A 22,430-nucleotide genomic window follows, 5' to 3' on the forward strand; every position below is an offset into this window, starting at 1 on the left:
ATCTCCGGGCTGTCACTGATATATTGTAAACTGCATTAATAACTGCAAGTGTGTTTACTGCCTAATATCTCTACTTTGTATTTTGGCAAAATAAAAACTGAATTTATTTTTACTCCTACAGAAAATCCCAGTGCGATCTCTGAGGGAAACGTCATGTTATCAGTAAGTGATAAAGGAGAAGATGAAGATATGATGGAGCGCTCCTCAGGAGAAAACCTCATTACCCCTAATGTACATCCAGGACCTCACAGTACAGATCCTTCATATAATCCCCCGAATCATGAGGAACCTTCTGACCAACCACAAATTGTGACCACAAGGACCAGGAAGAAAGGGAGGAAAAGGTTTCAATGTGAGGAATGTGGAAAAAAATTTACACAAAAAACAAATCTCAATATACACAAAAGAAGTCACACAGGAGAGAAGCCATATTCATGTTCAGAATGTGGGAAATGTTTTAAGAGGAAAGAATATCTTACTGTACACCAGAGAATTCACACAGGGAAGCCATATTCATGTTCAGAATGTGGGAAAAGTTATACTCAGAAAGGAAGTCTTGTTGCACATGAGAAACATCACACAGGAGTGAAGCCATATGCATGTCCACTATGTGGGAAATGTTTTAAAGATAAAGGAAATGTTGTTAAACATCAGAGAAGTCACACAGAAGAGAAGCCATATTCATGTTCAGAATGTGGGAAATGTTTTAAAAATAAAGGAACTGTTATCAAACATATGAGAATTCACACAGGAGAGAAGCTATATTCATGTTCAGAATGTGGGAAATGTTTTATTACTAAAGGACAACTTGTTGTACATGAGAGACTTCACACAGGGGAGAAGCCATATTCATGTTCAGAATGTGGGAAATGTTTTACTCAGAAAGGAAGTCTTGTTGCACATGAGAGACTTCACATAGGGGAGAAGCCATATTCATGTTCAGAATGTGGGAAATGTTTTACTGAGAAAGCAAGTCTTGTTGCACATGAGAGACTTCACACAGGGGAGAAGCCATATTCATGTTCAGAATGTGGGAAATGTTATAAAGATAAAAGAACTGTTCGTAAACATATGAAAATTCATATGGGAGAGAAGCCATATTCATGTTCCGAATGTGGGAAATGTTTTACTGAAAAAGCAAGATTTGTTGCACATATGAGAATTCACACAGGAGAGAAGCCATATTCATGTTCAGAATGTGGGAAATGTTTTATAGATAAATCAACTGTTGTTAAACACGCAAGAATTCACACAGGAGAGAAACCATATTCATGTTCAGAATGTGGAAAGGGTTTTTTAGACAAATCGGGTCTTGTTAAACATCAGAAAATTCATACAGGAGAGAAGCCATATTCATGTTCAGAATGTGGGAAAAGTTTTACGCAAAAATCAAGTCTTGTTACACATGAGAGAAGTCACACAGGAGAGAAGCCATATTCATGTTCAGAATGTGGGAAAAGTTTTACGCAAAAATCAAGTCTTGTTACACATGAGAGAAGTCACACAGGAGAGAAGCCATATTCATGTTCAGAATGTGGGAAAAGTTTTACGCAAAAATCAAGTCTTGTTACACATGAGAGAAGTCACACAACAGAGATACCGTTTTGATGTTCTCCTCTGTAAGGTGAATGTGGGAGATGAGTAGAGAATAAGTTGTCTCTGAGTAAGGTGTGTCAGGGTAGACCCAGGGCTCTAATACCTGGACCCCAGATACTGTTATATATGTGTATGGCTTTCAGTATTATATATCCCCATCTCTCAGGGCTTATCATAGACTTCCATTCCCTATGTGTAGGTGGAGATGACGGAGTCCAGTTGGTGTTGATAAGCGTCCTGGCCTGGAATCCTATGTAGGAGATCCCTAGGACATTCGGGGTTTGCTCCATCTCATCCTCTACTAATCATACATGTCCTTCAGTCTGCTAACACTATAAATCTTCAGCACCAGATCTGGAACCTCTTTTTGGTATTGACCCAAAACTGCATTCCCAGAACATATGCATCGGGTGTACATTGCTCACCCCCAGGACACCTGGAGTCCTGTCAATCTCAATTTGGCATCTACCTCACGCCTTCAGGTCCTGCTGTCATTGTCTTCACTGAGCAGTGACTGACTTGGTTATATCTTCTTCTCCTCGCACCGTCGCCGGTTTCTGGAGGCTGCTGTGTAAGATTTGTCTGGCAGCTCGGGAGGGAATCTCTGCTTTCAGCCAGCGAGGGGCATGTCAGCCTCTCATCTCAGGACTCGCTGTAACTTGAAGTCCCATAATTGTTAGGTTATATTTTTTTATGATCTGTTTTGCTTTATGTTATTTTATTTGTAAAAATCAATAAAACATTTGAATTGAAAAAAAAAAAGATATTCTGCCTCATTGTGGGGGTCGCAAAATAAAAACAATAAAATAAAAGAAGAACGAATATTTTGATTGGCAGAATATCCACGGAGGAGAACCAATGAAATTCTGGGCAGCTCGGCAAAGCTGGATTGTATCTCCTTCATTGTTTATAACGAGCCGTGGTTAGTGACTAGCTCAAAATAGATGGAACCTCCGTGGTAGGACTAGACAGAATTGTGAGGGACAGGTCCTGGATGCTGAGGGTGGGAGACACTCCTGGTTGGTGTCATACCCGTGAAGAATGGGTACAAATGAAGTTGGGGGTGGGAATTGGTCCATTGTGGAGGTGTTAGATGGGCCAGATCAGCCAGCGGGGTGGCAGGGTGCAGACTTTTATTTCCTCCGCACACGTTCCTTTATGGTTGATGACTGTGGTTGTGGAATAGGAAGAGGAGAAGCAGGTGGAGATAAGAATAAATTTATAATGATCATGACCATGTGCGAGGTGTGGAATGGATGTGACCTGTCTACAAAGACAATCATGGGGAGAAGGAATAGAACGGTTTTACTCACTTGTTGCCTTTACTGATTCTATTTTGCCAAATATGCTGGTGACTCTGTTATTCATGTGAGTGCGGAGAGACCTAGTTCCTACACGTGGGTCTGCACCCCCATGACTAGTTATCTCTTCACAGATCTTGTACCTTGCCTTGTAATGTCCCAAACAATTCTTATATAGAAGATGAGCGCTCAAGGATGAAGAAGAGGAAGTTTTGGAGTATAAAGAATTTCTCTCTCGGCAGATGCCACAGGACTACTAGGGAATGAAATCTGTGTCAGTGAAGTTAAAGGAGGAGACGTGGCCAACAGTAAGGAAAGACAGAGGCGATGAAGGAACACACAAAACCCTGACTAAAAAATTGTATTTCACTGCTTTAAAAAGTACGGCAACACTTTGGCTACTGTCGGGGCTGTCAAGACTAGAAGTTATGCTGCTGTTGCCATCTATAATCTTATTATTAGAACTTGCACAAATGTGTTCTCCTCCTTTAGCCTGTCCCCTGCACTGTTGTTTCCAGTCATTTGATTGCACATTGCTTAATTATAATGGTGATTGCCAACAAGTCTGACGTTGTGTGTATATTTTTTATTTACTTAGTTTTTTCTAAAAAAAAAAAAAATCAACAAAAAGGGTTACCTGCCAATGAGTATTATTAGACTAGAACAGCATCAGCCAGCTTGTATTTTTTTTGTGTTAAATTGGCGGCATGGCGGTTTGTATGTCTATTGGGTTACCAAAATAATGGAAGGGTTTTATTAACTGTATATAGTGTGGGGAGGTTAGCTTGGTAGAAGCAGCGGTGTGTATCCAACCAGTCAGGGACAGGGACGCAAGTCTTGCAGCAAAACCCGGTTTATTTAAAAAACCCAAAAAACTGCCAAATAAATAAACCTTTACGTCAGAGACAGGATAAGCAAAATAAAATACAGCCTTAACCCCTTAAGGACTCAGCCTAAAAGTGTGTTAAGGGTTCGGCCTCATTTTCCAAAACTGACTTGTTACTTTATATGGCAATAACTTATCCCAGTGATTTTGAGATTGTTTTTTCGTGACACATTATACTTCATGGTGGTGGGAAACATTGATCAATATTTATTGCATTTACTTATTAAAAAAAATAGCAAATTTGATGGAAATTTCATAAAATTCACAATTTTCAGAATGTGAAATTCTCTGCTTTTCACACAGACAGTCCCACCACCTAAATCCCTGTACACATGTTATCTGCCGTATCTCTGCTTTATATCGGATCATCTCGGGATTGTCCGGTCATTTATTGTGGACATTATAAATCTTACAAGTGTAACAGCGATTCTCCAGATTTTACCATAAAATTTCCCAAACCTGATTTTTAGGGACGACTTCAGTTCTGGGGGATTATAAAGGCCTAGATATTACATATTAGTAACCCCCATAAATTATCCCAATTTCAAAACTGCCCCCCTCAAATAACTGAAAACAGCATTGGGGGAGTGTGTTAACCCTTTATGCATTTCACTGGAATGAAAACAATCTGGAGGTGAAATTTAGACATTTCATTTTTTTTTTTCAATACCTTTAGCCCTAAATTTTACACATTCACAAGGGGTTAAAGGTACCCGGAGGAAACCTACACAAATACAGGGGGAACGTGCAAACTCCAGGCAGATGTTGTCCTTGGCCAGGTCAAACCCAGGACCTCATTGCTGCGAAGCAACAGTGGTGACCAGTGAGCCCCAGCCCTTATGTGCCCTCCATATACACCCGCCCTATAATATCTGGGGGATTGGAGCGCCCCTGGCTGAGTGTTATCCCACATTACACCACACCTAACTTACATGATGGTATAACATCCAGACACATCCAGTGGTGTCCATGTAGCCAGTCATGTTATATACTGGACTGTATCAGTTACCGATATGTCTGGGGATCCAATCACATTGGGGACATTTACACTGACCTGGTATCAATATATACCCCTGGCAGAGCCCTGTAGGGGGCGATACACATGGGGATGTGGGGCTGGAGCTCTCTTCTGGGGCCACATCTGGTAATTATTCTATTATGTGTTGGCATTTGCACCATGTTACATAGAGCTAACCCGATACAATATACTAGGTAGCGGTATTACATCTACCCACACATGATGGGAGTGTTGTATCGCACCGATTGATGACACCGTTATGTTACTATACTAAGAATTGTGTGATAAAAGGCGACCTTTTAATCCTGTTGATGCGTAAGGATTAGAGATGAGCAAATCGAGGCTGATGAAGTAGAATTCGATCCGAATTTCAGGAAATCTTCCATTCGCAGTGAAGCCGGATTTCCTCGCACTTCAATGTATCAAATCACATTTTTTCCTAAAATAGCTGCTGCACATGTTAGGACAAGGGGGAGGAAGCTCTGGGAACGCGGGATCCCAAACAATGCCATGAGTGCAGCCAATCAGCAGCCGGCCCGGTGATGTCACAGCCCTATACATACCCTCCGCCATCTTAGAGTCAGGCATTGTCCATTGTACTTAGTGCAGGGAGAGACATCAGCAGGCGCCGGGGAAAGTGGGAGAAAAGACATGAAACTGAGATTTTGCTCAATCGCATTTCAGGGACAGAGAATTAGAAATGTAGGGAAAGGGCAGGGAGGAATTTCTACCTGGTCCGGTCATAGCGGATGATTAAGAGCACTTTTATGTGGATTCCATTATCTGTAGGCACCAGCTGCAATATCTTATCACATGGCAGGGCGAACCTCCAGAAAGAAATTCCCGGGAACCCCTGGGCAACATCAATATCCCTCGATTACTTATAATGTCAGGATCTTGTTTTGATGAACTTTTTGTTTTGTCAGTCCTGGTCCCTTAGTAAAATGGCGTTTGGTGTGTTTCCTGTCTGTGGCCATCTTGGTTCCCGCCTGTTGATTATTTGAACTGCTGCAGCTGATCACTGAGTGCCTAAGTATTGCGCCTTGAGCTGGGATCGATTGTTCCTAATCAGTTCTACATTACTGCTGCACCGCAAGCCCCAGCTACTACCGCTGCACCGCACGCCCCAGCTACTACCGCTGCACCGCAAGTCCCAGCTACTACCGCTGCACCGCAAGCCCCAGCTACTACCGCTGCACCGCAAGTCCCAGCTACTACCGCTGCACCGCAAGCCCCAGCTACTACCGCTGCACCGCAAGCCCCAGCTACTACCGCTGCAACTCAAGCTCGAGCTACTACCGCTGCACCGCAAGCCCCGGCTACTACCGCTGCACCGCAAGCCCCGGCTACTACCGCTGCACCGCAAGCCCCGGCTACTGCCGCTGCACCGCAAGCCCCGGCTACTGCCGCTGCACCGCAAGCCCCAGCTACTGCCGCTGCACCGCAAGCCCCAGCTACTACCGCTGCACCGCAAGCCCCAGCTACTACCGCTGCACCGCAAGTCCCAGCTACTACCGCTGCACCGCAAGTCCCAGCTACTACCGCTGCACCGCAAGCCCCAGCTACTACCGCTGCATCGCAAGTCCCAGCTACTACCGCTGCACCGCAAGTCCCAGCTACTACCGCTGCACCGCAAGCCCCAGCTACAGCCACTGAACCGCAAGCCCCAGCTACTACCGCTGCACCGCAAGCCCCAGCTACAGCCGCTGAACCGCAAGCCCCAGCTACTACCGCTGCGCCGCAAGCCCCAGCTACTACCGCTGCACCGCAAGCCCCAGCTACTACCGCTGCACCGCAAGCCCCAGCTACTACCGCTGAACCGCAAGCCCCAGCTACTACCGCTGCACCACAAGCCCCAGCTACTACCGCTGCACCGCAAGCCCCAGCTACAGCCACTGAACCGCAAGCCCCAGCTACTACCGCTGCACCGCAAGCCCCAGCTACAGCCGCTGAACCGCAAGCCCCAGCTACAGCCACTGAACCGCAAGCCCCAGCTACAGCCGCTGAACCGCAAGCCCCAGCTACTACCGCTGCGCCGCAAGCCCCAGCTACTACCGCTGCGCCGCAAGCCCCAGCTACTACCGCTGCACCGCAAGTCCCAGCTACTACCGCTGCACTGCAAGCCCCAGCTACAGCCGCTGCACCGCAAGCCCCAGCTACTACCGCTGAACCGCAAGCCCCAGCTACTACCGCTGCACCGCAAGCCCCAGCTACTACCGCTGCACCGCAAGCCCCAGCTACAGCCGCTGAACCGCAAGCCCCAGCTACTACCGCTGCGCCGCAAGCCCCAGCTACTACCGCTGCGCCGCAAGCCCCAGCTACTACCGCTGCACCGCAAGTCCCAGCTACTACCGCTGCACTGCAAGCCCCAGCTACTACCGCTGCACCGCACGCCCCAGCTTCTACCGCTGCACCGCAAGCACCAGCTACTACCGGTGCACCGCAAGTCCCAGCTACAGCCGCTGCACCGCAAGTCCCAGCTACTACCGCTGCACTGCAAGTCCCAGCTACTACCGCTGCACCACAAGTCCCAGCCATTGGTCTCCAGACGCCCAGTGAGTCCTGACATCCACAAATTCAGTTCTGACACTATAAATATAACTATAAATTTGTAAATAACTCATGAAAGAATAAAGTTACGATAACATCAAGTCCACCATTGTTTTTCTTATGAAAGTCTCAATAAGTTTGATGTGTCTTCCCGTTGCAAAAACTTAAGTTGGATCCAAAATGGCCGAGTTATAATGGCCGCCATGGTCACCACCCATCTTGAAAAGTTTTCCCCCTCCCATATGCTAATGTGCCACAAACAGGAAGTTGATATCACCAACCATTCCAATTTTATTCATGTGTTTCCATATAAATGGCCCACCCTGGACACTGTATGACTGAAGATCAGATATTGGCAGGTCCACATGTTATAGGATATACAGGTTACACGTGGCGTCCTTCCTTATCATGGTCACTCTGGATTCTCATGCAGCGTGCGGGAACGTATGAGTCCAGTAGAGACGAGCGAACCTCTGAAGAATCACTTTATATAAGTCTGTCATGAATCGGAGGTGAAATTATTCTACTGTGGGGTCTCTTCAAACCTCAGAGAATATTAGGTGGAGGCCCTAGGTGTGGAAAAATAGCAAACAGTTATACCCCCCATATCTCACATCTTCTAGACATCCTTATGGTGTCCGGCGCCCCGTATCAGCCCTCTTCTGGTATCTTTCAGCCTCCTGGGTGACATCTTATTCTTTGTGTCACCGTTGAGGTCTCTTTTTGGGCCTCCAGAATGACCTCAGGGTGCATAATGTCACCCAGAAGGCTGCAAGAGAACCCAGATACTGCCAGGAACCCAGAAGACATGAGGGAAGGGGAGTATATCTATTTGTTATTGTTTTTTGCACCTCCCCTGTGCCACCATCTATTTCCCATCCGGTTTGTAAGTTGCGAACCCCCAACATTTTAGATTAAAAGCACAAATTTTCAAAAAATTTCAAAAAGTTCGCTCAGCTCTAGAAAAAGTGACATTCACGGTGACGATTACTGTAAAAAAAACCAAGGCTCTTCTCCGTTACATCCACAAGACTTCTCCATTGATCTCCGTCACGTCCAGGATGATTCCACTCACGTACAGTGGGGAAAATCAGTATTGGTGATTTAGCAAATTTTCCCACCTACAAAGAATGGAGAATGTATTTTGTATCGTAGATACACTTCAATTGTAAGAGATAGAATTTAAAAAAAAAATCCAGAAAATCTCACTGTATGATATAATTAATTTGCATTTTATTGCATGACGTAAGTATTTGGCCCAATGGAGATAAAGACCTTCATATTTGCTACAGAAACCTTTGCAATGACAGAAGTCAGATGTTTCCTTTAGTTCTTGACCAAGTTTGTAGACACTGCAGTAAGGATCGTGGCCCACTCATCCATACAGATCTTCTACAGATCCTTCTGGTTTCGGGGCTGAACCTCGGCTATATTGAGTTTCAGATCCCTTCAAAGGAGCCACTCCTTAGTTGCACGGGTTATGTGTTTCAGGTCATTGTCGTGCTGGAAGACGCAGCCACGACCCAACTTCAGTGCTCTTACTGATGGAAGGAGATGGTTGGACAAACTCTCACAATACATGCCCTCATCCATCCTCCCTCTATACGGTGCAGTCGTCCTGTCCCCTTTGCTGAAAAACACCCCCAAAGTGAGATGTTTCCACCCCCATTCTTCACAGTTGAGATGGTGTTCTTGGAGTTGTACTCATCCTTCTTCTTCCACCACAAACAGTGAGTGGAGTAGATAATAAAAAGGTTGTAGTTTGGTCTTACCCTTCTCCCATGCCTCGTGTGGATCATCCAGATGGTCATTGGTGAAATTCAAATGGTCCTGGACATGTGCTGGTGTGATCAGAAGGACCTCGCGTGCCCTGCAGGATTTTTTATTTTTTTTTAAACTCGTTTTATTGAAGGAGAAGTAACATAACAAACGATGAGTCAGGAAAAAACAGGCAAATAAGTACAAAAATAAAGTACAAAGAAAATTTCAAACAAACAAAAAAAGATCTGCCACGACGCCAACCCACCGCAGTCCACCACCAGAACACACACAGGGAAATGCAGCAGTGAGCAAAGCTACACGACAACTCCTACTCGAGGTGTAAAGGCGCCGAGCGCATGGAGGGGGGAGAGTACTGGGTAGCAGGAGAAGCACACCACGCACCCCAGACCTTAAGGAATTTCTGGGGACAGCCCCTACCCTTATATATAATTTGATTAAATGGAAGGATTGAATTGACCAGTCTCCACCACTGAGATACCGATGGAGACCACGGGGCCATCCACCGGAGGGCAATGGCCTTCCTGGCATAAAACAGACCTTCCCGAAGGAAGATCCGGACATGATGTTGCCACAACTCCTCCTCAAGCACACCATACAGACAGACCTTGGGAGAGAGCGGAACAGGACAGCCCAAAACATCGTCCAGAAGGTCCATCACCCCTCTCTAGAAGGCCTGCACAACTGGGCAACTCCACACCATGTGCCAGAAGTACACGTGAGGACACGGACACCTTAGGCAATTTGGGCCAGGTAGACCACTCATCTTAAAAAGACGGGCCGGGGTCAGGTAACACTGATGTAAAATAAATATTTGAATCAGTTTATTATTGGCCGAGGGTGAAATGTACAAGGAAGATTCCAGAGCATCCTGAAACGTCTCATCCGTCAGCTCCGGGATATTGGTGCGCCAACGTGCCAGGGCTGGGGCCTCAGTCAAGGAGACCTTTGCGTGAATTAACTGCTCATAAAGAGCGGAAATGAGACCCCTCGGACCCTGGGAACGGAGCACACCATTAAGCGGGTATTCAGCACATGGCTGAGCGGGGAATATGGCGAGAGGGCATGCCGTATTTGGAGAAAGCAAAAGAATTGATGGCAAGGGATTTCCCGTGAGGAGACTAGGCAAACCCTGCAGGATTTTAATGACGGTATAGCGTGTTAATAATGTTAATCTTGGAGCCTGTGGTCTCGGCACTCTTCAGGTCGTTGAACTGGTCCTCCCTTATAGTTCTAGAATGATTCCTGACCTTTCTCATAATCATCCTTACCACACGAGGCAAGATCTTGACTGGATCCCCAGACTGAGGAAGATTGACAGTCATCTTATGTTTCTTCCATTTTCTAATAATGGCACTAACACTTGTTGCCTTCTCACCAAGCAGCTTGCCTATTGTCCTGTAGCTCATCCCAGCCTTGTGCAGGCCTACAATTTTGTCCCTGGAGTCCTTAGACAGCTCTTTGGTCTTGGTCATGATGTGATTGAGTGTGTGGAGAGGTGTATAACGTACAGGTCACGAGGTCAAACAGGTGCAATTAATACAGGTAATGAGGGAGGAGAAACTAACAGGTCTACGAGAGCCAGAGTTCTTACTGATTGGTCCCGGATCAAATACTTATTTCATTAATAAAACGCAAATTAATTAACTAAACATTATACAATGAGATTTTATGGATTATTTTTTAGATTCTCTCTCTCACAGTTGAAGAGTACTAGAATAAAAATTACCAACCTCTCCATTCTTTGTAGGTGGGAAAACTTGCAAAATTGCCAATGTATCAAATACTTAGTTTCCCCACTGTATAAACTCTTATTGGCTGGATAATGTTTGTGAAGAACCTGATGAGTTACAAAAAAAGTGAGCATTTCTAACAAGACTACAGACTTTTGAAAAATTAAAAACAGAAAATCATGATGGCTTCTCTCCTGTGTGAGTTCTCTGATGTTTAACAAAGTTTGATTGATCTGTAAAACCTTTCCCACATTCTGCACATGAATATGGCTTCTCTCCTGTGTGACATCTCTCATGCTTAACAAGAGTTGATTTGTCTGTAAAACATTTCCCACAATGTGCACATGAGTATGGTTTCTCTCCTGTGTGATTTCTTTGATGTACAACAAGACGTCTTCTTTCCATAAAGCATTTTCCACATTCTTCATATGAATATGGCTTCTCTCCCGTGTGGCTTCTTTCATGTTTAACAAGAGTTGGTTTATCTGTAAAACTTTTTCCACAATTTGAACATGAATATGGCTTCTCTCCTGTGTGAATTCTCTGATGTACAACAAGACCTCTTCTTTCCATAAAACATTTCCCACATTCTGAACATGAATACGGCTTCTCTCCTGTGTGACTTCTCTCATGTTTAACAAGAGTTGATTTATCTGCAAAACACTTACCACATTCTGCATATGAATATGGCTTCTCTCCAGTGTGAATTCTCTCATGTTTAATAAGACTTGCTTTTTCTGTAAAACACTTTCCACATTCTGAACATGAATACCACTTCTCTCCCGAGTGAATTCTGTCATGTGTAACAAGATGTGATTTTTGAGTAAAACATTTGCCACATTCTGAGCATGAATATGGCTTCTCTCCTGTGTGAATTACTTTGTGTTTAGAGAGATGTGATTTTTTTGTAAATTCTTTTCCACATACATCACACTGAAACTTCTTCCCCTCTTTCTAGCTGGTACTTGTGGTCACAATCTGTGGTTGGTGAGAAGGTTCCTCATGATTCGGGGGATTATACGATGGATCTGTACTGTGACATCCTGGATGTACATTAGGGGTAATGAAGGGTTATGTAGATAACCTGTTTTCCCTAAGTCCCAACAGCGGCACAATATGGGGTATTTTCTGCCCCTGTGTGCTGGTAGGACAGGCGGAATTTTTAATTAGCCAAGTTTTAATCACCTGGCTGGTCCCTATAAGAGGGCACCACACCCCTCCCCCTGCGTGTTAATACAAAGTAACCAACATAGGTCCTATACATAGCATCTAGTACATTGTTGTGATGTTTATACATCCTTATATACACAACACACATCAGTTTTACATTAAAATGCATGTAACAATCAGTACATGTTTTGTTTTGCTCTCCTCCAGTGATTTCTAGGGAGGGAGACTTGTGCCGCTGTTGGGACTTAGGGAAAACAGGTTATCTACATAACCCTTCATTCCCTTGCGTCCCACCAGTGGCACAATATGGGGAGATAACAAGTAATTCTCCACTTAGGGTGGGTTTTGGCGCTCAACTGAGCTCAACACCGTCCAGCCAAATGCCGAGGCCTCAGCAGTATGGCTGGCTAGCCTATAGTGTTTCACAAATGTGGAGTCTGAGCTCCACGACGCTGCCGCACAAATCTGCTCCAGTGGCAAAGCGCATCTCTCTGCCCAGGAGGTGGCTACCGCCCTCTTGGAGTGCGCTGTCAGCAAGGAAGGTGGAGGTAAACCTTGGGACGTAAATTATATTTTAATGGCCTCCTTCACCCACCTAGATATGGAAGCCGCCAGCCCTTCCAATTTCCCAAAGAAATTGACAAACAGGTTTTCTGCTCTCCTGAAAGAGCGAGTGCGCTCTATGTATATCCTTAGACATCTGGATAAGTCCAATGAGTGCAGCTTGACTTCCTCCGCTGTAGAGGGAGCTGGATGGAATACAGGAAGCGTGACCAACTGACTTCTGTTGGAAGCGGAGGGTATCTTGGGTGTAAAACCCAGGAGGAATCTCAATTGGACCCGGTCCTCAAAGAAACTGGTATAAGGCTCCTTACTGGAAAAAGCCTGCAACTCACCCACCCTCTTGGCCGATGTTACTGCCAAGAGGAATGCCACCTTAAAGGTGAGAAACTTTGGTTTAACAGTCTCCAGAGGCTCAAATGGCTTTTTGCATAGTGCCGTCAAGACCGTGCTGAGGTCCCACTTGTGGACAGGCGCAGATACTGTGGGTCTCAAGCTCCCTGCGCCTTTTAGGAAGGTGCTTACTAGAGAGTTTTGAGAAAAACGCCTCCCCAGACAGGCGGACAGGGCGGCCACGTGCACCCTCAGGGTTGCGACCGCGAGCCCCCTGTCTAGGCCGTCCTGAAGGAAGTCCAGGATCACCTCCACTGGGGGATCCACAGAGTCCACTTCATGCTCCCAGCACCAGTCATTAAATATGTTACCGATCCTCTGGTAACTTTTGTTTGTTGACACTGTGGGGGCACATGACATCGTCTTCAGGACGGCTCTTGAAAGTCCTCTATTCCTTAATAGGGACTGGTCAACTTCCAGGCTGTCAAGTTGAATCTCCTCAGATCCTGGCAGATCAGCTCTCCTTGAGTTACCAGGTCTGGGAGGGGGGGAAGCCTCCAATACCTGCCTTGACTCATCCTCATGAGCTGGGCAAACCAAGTCCTTTTTGGCCAGAAGGGGATTATGGCGATACCCGAGACTTGGTCCTGTCTTATCTTCATCAATACCCTGGGTATGATGGGAACTGGAGGGAAGATGTAAATCAGCCTCCATGGGATGGACAGGGCATCCACTGCCAAGGGATTGTCCTCCTGATACAGGGAACAGAAGGTTTACACCTTGGCGTTGAGTCGGGTAGCCATAAGATCGACCTCTGGGCGACCCCATCTTTGGAAAATCTGTTGGAACACTCCTGGATGAAGCGACCATTGTCCCGATACGGTGATACCCCGACTCAACTGATCCGCTACTATGTTCAGGGAGCCCTTGATGTGAACAGCGGATAGATGGGACAGGTTCTTCTCTGCCCATGTGAAGATTAAGTTCGTGGTTCTTTGAAGGGCCGGGGATCTGGTGACGCCTTGCTTGTTTATATATATAACCGTTGTCCTGTTGTCCGACCGGACCTTGACCGCCCTCCCTTTGAGGAGGGGGCAAAATGACACAAGGCAAGGTATACTGCCTGAAGCTCCTTCAGGTTGGATGACCCCTCTTCCGGATGCGCCCAAACGCCGTGTATAGTCCTGTCGCGCAGGTGGGCTCCCCATCCCCCGTGGGACGCATCTGTAGTCAGCAGGATCCATTTTGTTGGAACCGTGGACCTTCCGTCTTTCAGGTGTATCCACCATCTGAGGGAAAGACGGGTACTGGGAGAAAGGCAGATCTTCTCCTGCAGTCCCCGTGGAGACCTGTTCCAGGTGCTCAACACTTCCTTCTGGAGGGGACGCAAATGCCATAAAGCCCAAGGGACAGCCCTGGCCGAGGATGACATCAGGCCTAAAACCTTCATGGCGGTCTTAATGGTCACCCGCCGAGTTCTGAGGAGGAATCGGGCGGCCGCCTCTATCTTTAGTTTCCTTGGGCTGGAAAGATAGATCTGCATGTTCTGGGAATCCAGAATGAACCTGAGAAATTTCTTTAGGGTGGCTGGCACTATCTCGGACTTCTCCCAGTTGATCACCCATCCTAACTTCTGCAGGAAGGATACGGCGATCTGAAAATGCTGAAGAAGCACTGAAGTAGACTGAGCTTTTATGAGCCAGTCATCCAAGTAAGGAACCACGAAAAGGCCTTCTAATCTCAGAGCGGCGGCAACGGGTGCGACCGTCTTGGTAAAGGGAGGGCAGTGAACTGAAAGTGCTCTCTGTGGCCAGATCTCCGGCTGGCAATTCTCAGATATCTTCTATGTGGAAGGAAGATAGGCATGTGTAGGTAAGCGTCCTTGGGATCCAGGGTTGCCAGTCTTGTTGCATGAAGGATGTCACGGAGTCTATAGTTTCCATCCGGAAGGGTTTTCTTTATAGGAACCGGTTGAGAAATCTCAAGTTTATTATCATCCTCCAGTCCCCGGATGGTTTGCGGACTAGGAAAACAGGGGAATAGACTCCGTGCCCTACTTCTTGAGGAGGGACCTTCTCCAAGGTCCCCTTTTGACCTGTCATCCAGGACCGCTGCCTCTAGGATGCTCTGCTGGACCCTTGATGAAATAATTCCACACGGTGGCAAAGTGGGCCAGACGGCCACCCACGATGTTCGGCCACAAAGAGCGGCGTACCTTTAAAAGGTTGGCTTCCTTTTTGGCTCCTCCCTGGCACGCCCCTGGCCTGAACCTCTGGACCGGAACCTGGACCGCCTTTGTGGTTGGGCTTTGGGAGAGGCCCCGCGACCCCTCACCGGAGGAGGTCTTCTACTCCTGGAGGCTTGCGGCAGAGATCTGCCTTTATCCTCAGCCAGACCCTCCATAAGGTCATCCAACCCGTGGCCGAAAACATTACCAGGTTTGAAGGGTAAGCCGCAGAGTGCCTGTTTGGACAGCAAATCCGCTCTCCAAGGGCACAGCCACAATGGTCTCCTTGCAGCCGTAGTCTGGGCCATCGTTTTGGCAGATAACTGTAACTGCTGTCTTGAGGATTCCCCCAGGAAGTCAGCTGCCTGATGAACAGGAGCCATCGATGCCAGGATCTCATCTCTACCGATGCCAGCATCTATGTCATGTTCCAGCTGCGCCAGACGGGGATGGAGAAAATCCGAACCTCAGTGGAGGCTATTGCTACCGCCGACTGCGCAGATGAGGTGGAGTACGCCTTTTAAAGGTGGAATCTATTCTCCTGTCCAGGAGATCTTGCAGATTGGACCCCTCCCCAGGGGAACTATGGTCCGGCGGGATAACTTCACCACCACGAGGTCCACCTTAGGAGGAGGACCCCTGCGGTCGGTACAGATGTTTGAACACTCTGGAGGCGACATGAGCCTTTTCCGGGACTTCCACTCTTGCTCCATAATGCCAGATAGGGCTGCGTCTACATGGAAGGCCCTCTGCCCCCCAGAGGTAGACGCGGAGGCTTCCCCCATACCATCCTGGTCCCTTGACCGGATGGCCTTCAGCAATGTTGACGTTTTATCCCATTGAAAAATGGGTTTGCTGGCAATACTCGACTGCACCTCAGAGGGGCAGGAGTCATCCTCGACCTGCAGTCTTCCCAGGGAGGGAAGGGAAGCAGAGCGCCACTCAGTGCGCTGCTTCTTAGAGAGCTGAGTAATGGAGGTACGAATGTCCTTTAACGACTCATCCTAAAAGAAAGGAGGAGGAGCTTACCAGAAGTGAGGAAACCACTTTTCCACTTGTATTCTGTACCGTACCACCATGTACTCCTTTACCCACACCACTATGTCTCTAGGGGAGTGTTCCTCAGTAGGGGGGCCTCTGCCAGGGAGGACCATACCACCTACACCCCTGTATACGCTTACCAACAGGTAAAGGGATGTCACAGTCCCGACAGGAAAAATGTTTCCTCTTAGTGGAGGATTTCTTTCTCTCCTGGGATCCAGGGGGGTGGTGGAGGAAGACATGGTGGAAAAGGGGTAGCAACTGCTACACTCGCCTAAGCAAAAATTACTGGGTAAGAAGAGTACAAACATAAGATAATAAGAGATTTCTCACCAGGCGTAGGTGATAATGCCTGAACTGCCCACCGGCGGCACAATACACGACGATGCAAGTTGTACTTAGCTGCTGCTGGACCGTAGTCAAAGACTAGGAGCCCCACTAGGGGATCTAGGAAGGCAGGGATACAAAGCACTGCACTACCTTTTAATGTGCTGCCTTTTTTTTTTTTTCCCGGAGGGACGGGGCCACCTGGGAGTCCGCCCTTAACCCGCCCCCCCCCCCCCTCCTTAAACCTCATACAGCCATCCAAAAGAGGGGGGAGGGGAGAGAGGAGAGGAGGCCCCTGCCTCCCTATATTCCCCCAAAGCCCCTTTGCCAAGGGGACCATAATTTGATTCAAACAGTCGCCGAAGTGCGGTCGCACCGGAAGTGTGCGGCCGTGAAATCCGTCCTCCCAACACAGAGGACCCTGACTAGGGTTCCGCCTCGCAGCCGTCCACACGCCGGAGCCAGATACACGCTGGGGAAGCGCCGTACCGCGCGCTCCCCGGCCAAAGATGCCGGCACGCTGCAGGAGGTAAGTGAAGGGAGGGGGGAGGACGGGAGGGAGGGTTGAAAGCTTTGCTAATCTTCTCTGCTTCCTCTAGGACCATGGAAGCAGGAGGAGACAAGAACAGGACCCAGGACCAGGTAGGCTTACCTTAGCCCTGAGCCCTATAGGAGGACACCAAGTCCTCCCCACCTGTCCACACACAGGACAGAAAAAAAAACACACAGGGGGAGGAGTGTGGTGCCCTCTCATAGGGACCAGCCAGGTGATTAAAACTTGGCTAATTAAAAATTCCGCCTGTCCTACCAGCACACAGGGGCAGAAAATACCCCATATTGTGCCGCTGGTGGGATGCAAGGGAATGAGGTTTTCTCCTGAGGAGCGCTCCATCATATCTTCATCTTCTCCTTTATCACTTACTGATAACATGACGTTTCCCTCAGAGATCGCACTGGGATTTTCTGTTGAAATTAAAAATGGATTCAGTGATTTATTCTTAAAGGAATTTATGACACTCCTATTAGGCCGGAAACACACATGCTGATTACGAAATAAATGATAATATATCAGTGACATAGCCCGGAGATACTGAGACATTACTTTTATAGGTACCAGCCCTTCTTCATTTGACCCTGTTTCTTCTATCCATGTGATTAGAATACACAATACGCCACACCAGAAATGTAAATGGATCGGCCACTGAGAGTAACTTAATAAAAAGCCCATTATTCTCCTCCGAGCAGTGTCGCCCCTCCTGGAGTACAGTCTCCTCACCCGATATATTCACTGCTCCAGTCCCAGCATGGTGTCTCATGGAGAGGAACGCATTGACACATCCACCAGTGGCCTCCATTGAATATCTCAGCACCTGGCACAGGTAACTAGCACATATACATAGCCATAGGGATCGGGTGGGCTGTCAGTCCCTCATCTTTATAGATCCTATATTGCTGCTCGGCTCTCACAGTTCTGTGCTATCTATAACGAGACAGACTGCCAACAATGGGTCACTTTGGAGTCGACGCTTTTAACCCCATCTTCCCTACTAGCTCTACTTTTGAACTCAGGGTCGGCCTCTCATACAACTCCAGTGGCTGTGAAGATAACTGTTTATACGTATGTATACATATGTGGAAGAAATGTGCATTGTTGCCATCGTCTGCAAAGCCCAATTTCCCCACTGCTATCCCGGTATCGCAATCCCCCTTTCACTCCAGGCCTCTCTCCTGAGGTATTCGTTTGTTGGAGACACGCTAGGTTTCACCGTTGACTTCCTCTGTGACCGGTGCGCCTTCATCGAAGACTATTTCATTAGCACGTATTCTCTGCCTCCCTCGGAGTCTTTCAGGACTAATCGGATCTGTCATTGTTAGGGTTGAGTGATCGGGTTCAGGAGAGATCGGATCCCAGTCGGCGATTGAGCAAATTTCATGTTCGCGATCGGCTGGAAAATGATCGGAAATCGGATTTTAAAATCGATCCAGAAATCTCAAGATCGGCTCAACCCTAGTCATTATCTATGTTCCTTCATTCCATGTAATAGAGAAATTTCCCTTTGATAGACTATGTTTGTAGAGAGCGACAGATAGAGGCTCTCTCTCTGCCCCCGAAACCAAATGAGACTTTATGGCAGCCTGGTATTGGGACCTTGACTCCACCTAAACTCCAGCTCAATGGACTGACTAAGCATTTGGCAGGTCACCTGTAAGGATTGGAGTCAGGGTCAGGCAGTGCAAAGTGACACAGCTGGGAAAGCAACACTGTGCAACTAATGACAAAAGGGGTCGCAGGACCTGCAGCTATAACTATGCTGTAATATCTGAGATGAGGCAGACCAATGCACTTCCTAATTGAAGTGCGCCTACCACGGCTCCTAACCTTCTATCCAGCGGCTAGGATAAGGGAAGAGGAGGCCCTGAAAGTCCTAGGGACTGGAGTCACGGGGGTCACACCTAAACAGAAAGCACAGTGTAAATGCAATGCAAAACAAAAGACTAAACAGCATGGAACCAGGGAGGACCACAAGTCCCAGCAAGACACAGAAGAGAAGGCGAGGTCAGACGAGCAAGAGGTCAAGCCAGGAGATATAATAAAAGGTACCAAATCAAAAGACAAGGAATAGTCAAAAATACAAGCCAGGTAAATAAACCAAGGAAACAGACAGAAGACGAACAGACAGGGAAACAGACTGAGCAGGGGGACCAGGAAACCCAAAGTGAATGGCTGGCAAGGATCCATGCCTGGGTGGGGGTTAAATAGCAGCAGAGAACACACCTGATGGCTAACGGCATGGAGACTGAAGGCAAGGAAAAGATTAACCCTTAATGACCTAAGCACACCCAATAGAACCCCTAACACGTCTCCCAGGGAGACGCCGCGCAGCAAGGAGACCGCGGCGACTCCGTATCCTGACAGTACCCCCCCTTTGAGGAGGGGCCTCCGGACCCTCAAGAGGACCCCCTGGCTTAGTAGGGCAAGAACGGAAAAACTTCTCCACCAATCTAGGAGCATGAAGGTCTCTGGCTGCCACCCAAACACGCTCCTCTGGTCCATACCCCTTCCAATGTATGAGGAACTGAAGGGAATTCCGCACTCTGCGTGAATCAATGACCCGTTCCACCTCATACTCTAGTTCCCCCTGAACGATCACTGGTTCGGGTGGGGAATGAGTGACCATTGCCGGAACATACTTTTTAAGTAGGGACTTATGAAAAACTGGGTGAATATGGAGGGACCTAGGAAGTGATAATTTGAATGACACAGGGTTGATTATTTCAGAAATGGGATATGGACCAATAAAACGCGGGGAGAACTTAGAAGATGGAACACGAAGTTGGAGATTTTTTGTGGATAACCAGACCTTGTCACCCACCACAAAGTCAGGTCCAGGGTGGCGCTTTCTGTTGGCGAAATTGACTTGATTAGCCTGGGCTTTTCTCAGCAATGCCAGGCTTTCAGCCCATACAGTACAGAGAGATTTAGCAACGTCCTCTACTGAGGAAAAGGCGAATTCATTGCCTGTTCCTGAGGAGAATCTGGGGTGAAAACCATAGTTAATGTGGAAAGGAGACGACCGAGTTGAGGCGTTGACATGATTATTTAGTGCAAATTCAGCCATGGGCAAATATTCACTCCATTTATCTTGGCAATCAGACACAAAGCACCTCAAATACTGTTCCAAAGATTGATTGAATCTCTCTGTTTGACCGTTAGTCTCTGGGTGGAAGGCTGAGGAGAAAGAAAGACTCCCAACCTGTTACAAAAGGCTTTACAAAACCTGGACACAAACTGTACGCCCCTGTCCGACACCACATTTGAAGGAATACCATGCAGACGTAAAATGTGGCGGATAAACAACCAGGCCAACAATTTAGCTGAAGGCAATTTTTTCAAGGCAATAAAGTGGGACATCTTAGAAAAACGATCTACTACAACCCAAATTACTGATTTCCCTTTAGAGGATGGGAGATCGGTAATAAAATCCATGGAGATGTGTGACCAGGGTCGATTGGGTAGCGGGAGTGGATGTAAAAGACCCGCTGGAAGTTGATGGGGCACCTTAGATCTGGCACAGGTCTCGCAAGAATGAACAAACTTTTTTACATCCCGTTGCCAAGATGGCCACCAATACGTACGTGATAACAGATTCCCAGTACCAGTAATGCCTGGATGACCTGCCAGAACAGAGGAGTGGATCTCCTCTAAGAGCTCCAAGCGGAGGTGACTAGGGACAAACAATTTACCTAGTGGTAGCGCACTAGGGGCAGCATCCTGAGTGTTGAGAATACGGGTTTCAAGATCCAAGGTCAAAACTGCCACCACCACCCCAGGAGCAAGTATATTTTCAGATTCCCCATCAGAACTACCACTAAGACCAAAACTTCTAGACAAGGCATCTGCCTTAGTATTCCTTGAGCCGGGACGGTAGGTAATTACAAAGTGGAACCTAGTGAAAAATAGAGCCCACCTGGCTTGACGGGGATTTAATCTTTTCGCCTTGTCTAAATATAATAAGTTTTTGTGGTCAGTCAGTACAGTAATTTTATGTCTGGCCCCCTCCAGGAAGTGTCTCCACTCTTCAAAGGCCCACTTAATCGCCAGAAGCTCTCTATTGCCAACATCATAATTGGCCTCGGTAGTGGAGAACCTCCTGGAAAAGTAGGCGATAGGTTGGAGGTTGGTAAATGGTTCAGTGCCCTGAGACAGGACGGCTCCTACACCTACTTCTGAAGCATCAACCTCTACAATAAAGGGGCAATTCAGGTTCAGGATGGACCAGGACTGGGGCAGAAGTAAAAAGTTGTTTTAAGGTGGTGAACGCTACCTCCGTCTCTGGTGTCCAGGAGGCAGGATCCGCCCCCTTTTTGGTCAAATCGGTGAGAGGTTTAACAATAGAAGAAAAATTTCGGATAAATTTTCGGTAATAGTTGGCGAAACCTAGAAACCTTTGAACTTCTTTTAAGGTAGTAGGTTTCTCCCATTCAAGTACTGCAGATACCTTTCTGGGATCCATACCAATGGTACCAGGAGTAAGGATGTATCCCAAAAAACCTATCTCCTGGACTCCAAATTGACACTTGGATAACTTAGCACAGAGGTGGTTTTGACGTAGCCTAAGAAGAACCTCTTTTACATGTTGCTGATGTGACTCCCAGTCCGGTGAGAATATGAGGATGTCATCTAAATAAATTACTAGATATCTACCTAACAGATCCCTAAAAATGTCATTCACAAAACGTTGAAATACCGCCGGAGCATTGCTCAAACCAAAAGGCATAACTAGGTATTCAAAATGACCTTCAGGGGTATTAAATGCGGTTTTCCACTCATCTCCGTCTCTTATCCGAATCAAGTTGTAAGCTCCGCGGAGGTCAATTTTAGAAAACCATCGAGCCCCCACCACCTGGTTAAAAAGATCTGGGATGAGTGGCAGAGGATGTTGGTCTTTGACTGTAATCTTATTTAACTCCCTGTAGTCAATACAAGGTCGGAGGCCACCATCTTTTTTTTCAACGAAGAAAAACCCCGCCCCCACAGGAGAAACTGAAGGTCGGATATGTCCTTTAGATAGGCTCTCTTTAATGTACTGGCGCATGGACTCGCGCTCTGGAGCTGAAAGGTTAAAAATGCGACCTTTGGGTAGTTTAGCTCCAGGAACCAAATCAATTGCGCAGTCATAAGGTCGATGTGGAGGCAAGGCCTCCGCATTGAGCTCGTCAAAGACGTCTTTGAACTCGGTAATAAATTCCGGAATTTTGATATCATTTTTGATAGTACAAACAGTATTAATATGAGAAGTACAGGAATCTCCCCATCTAACCAACTCCGAAGTTCCCCAATCAAACACTGGATTATGTACACGCAACCAGGGTAAACCAAGAATAACGTCTGCAGCAAGTTTTTTCA

The 22,430-nt window shown here is 47.1% G+C and overlaps 1 protein-coding gene and 1 pseudogene across 1 annotated transcript in view; one reads left to right on the plus strand and one right to left on the minus strand.

The window, feature by feature from the left end:
• The window catches only part of LOC142198416 (uncharacterized), a 357,171-nt gene extending 355,563 nt beyond the window's left edge, over positions 1-1,608 (plus strand). Inside the window, exon 2 of the mRNA XM_075269449.1 lies at positions 122-1,608. Within this exon, the coding sequence (XP_075125550.1) occupies positions 122-1,608 (1,487 nt within the window). The remainder of the gene's footprint in view (positions 1-121) is intronic.
• A 9,432-nt stretch (positions 1,609-11,040) lies between these two features.
• Positions 11,041-11,934, minus strand: LOC142198687 (uncharacterized; annotated as a pseudogene).
• Positions 11,935-22,430: the final 10,496 nt, after the last annotated feature.

Source organism: Leptodactylus fuscus, chromosome 3 (genome assembly GCF_031893055.1).
Source record: "Leptodactylus fuscus isolate aLepFus1 chromosome 3, aLepFus1.hap2, whole genome shotgun sequence".
NCBI lineage: Eukaryota > Metazoa > Chordata > Amphibia > Anura > Leptodactylidae > Leptodactylus > Leptodactylus fuscus.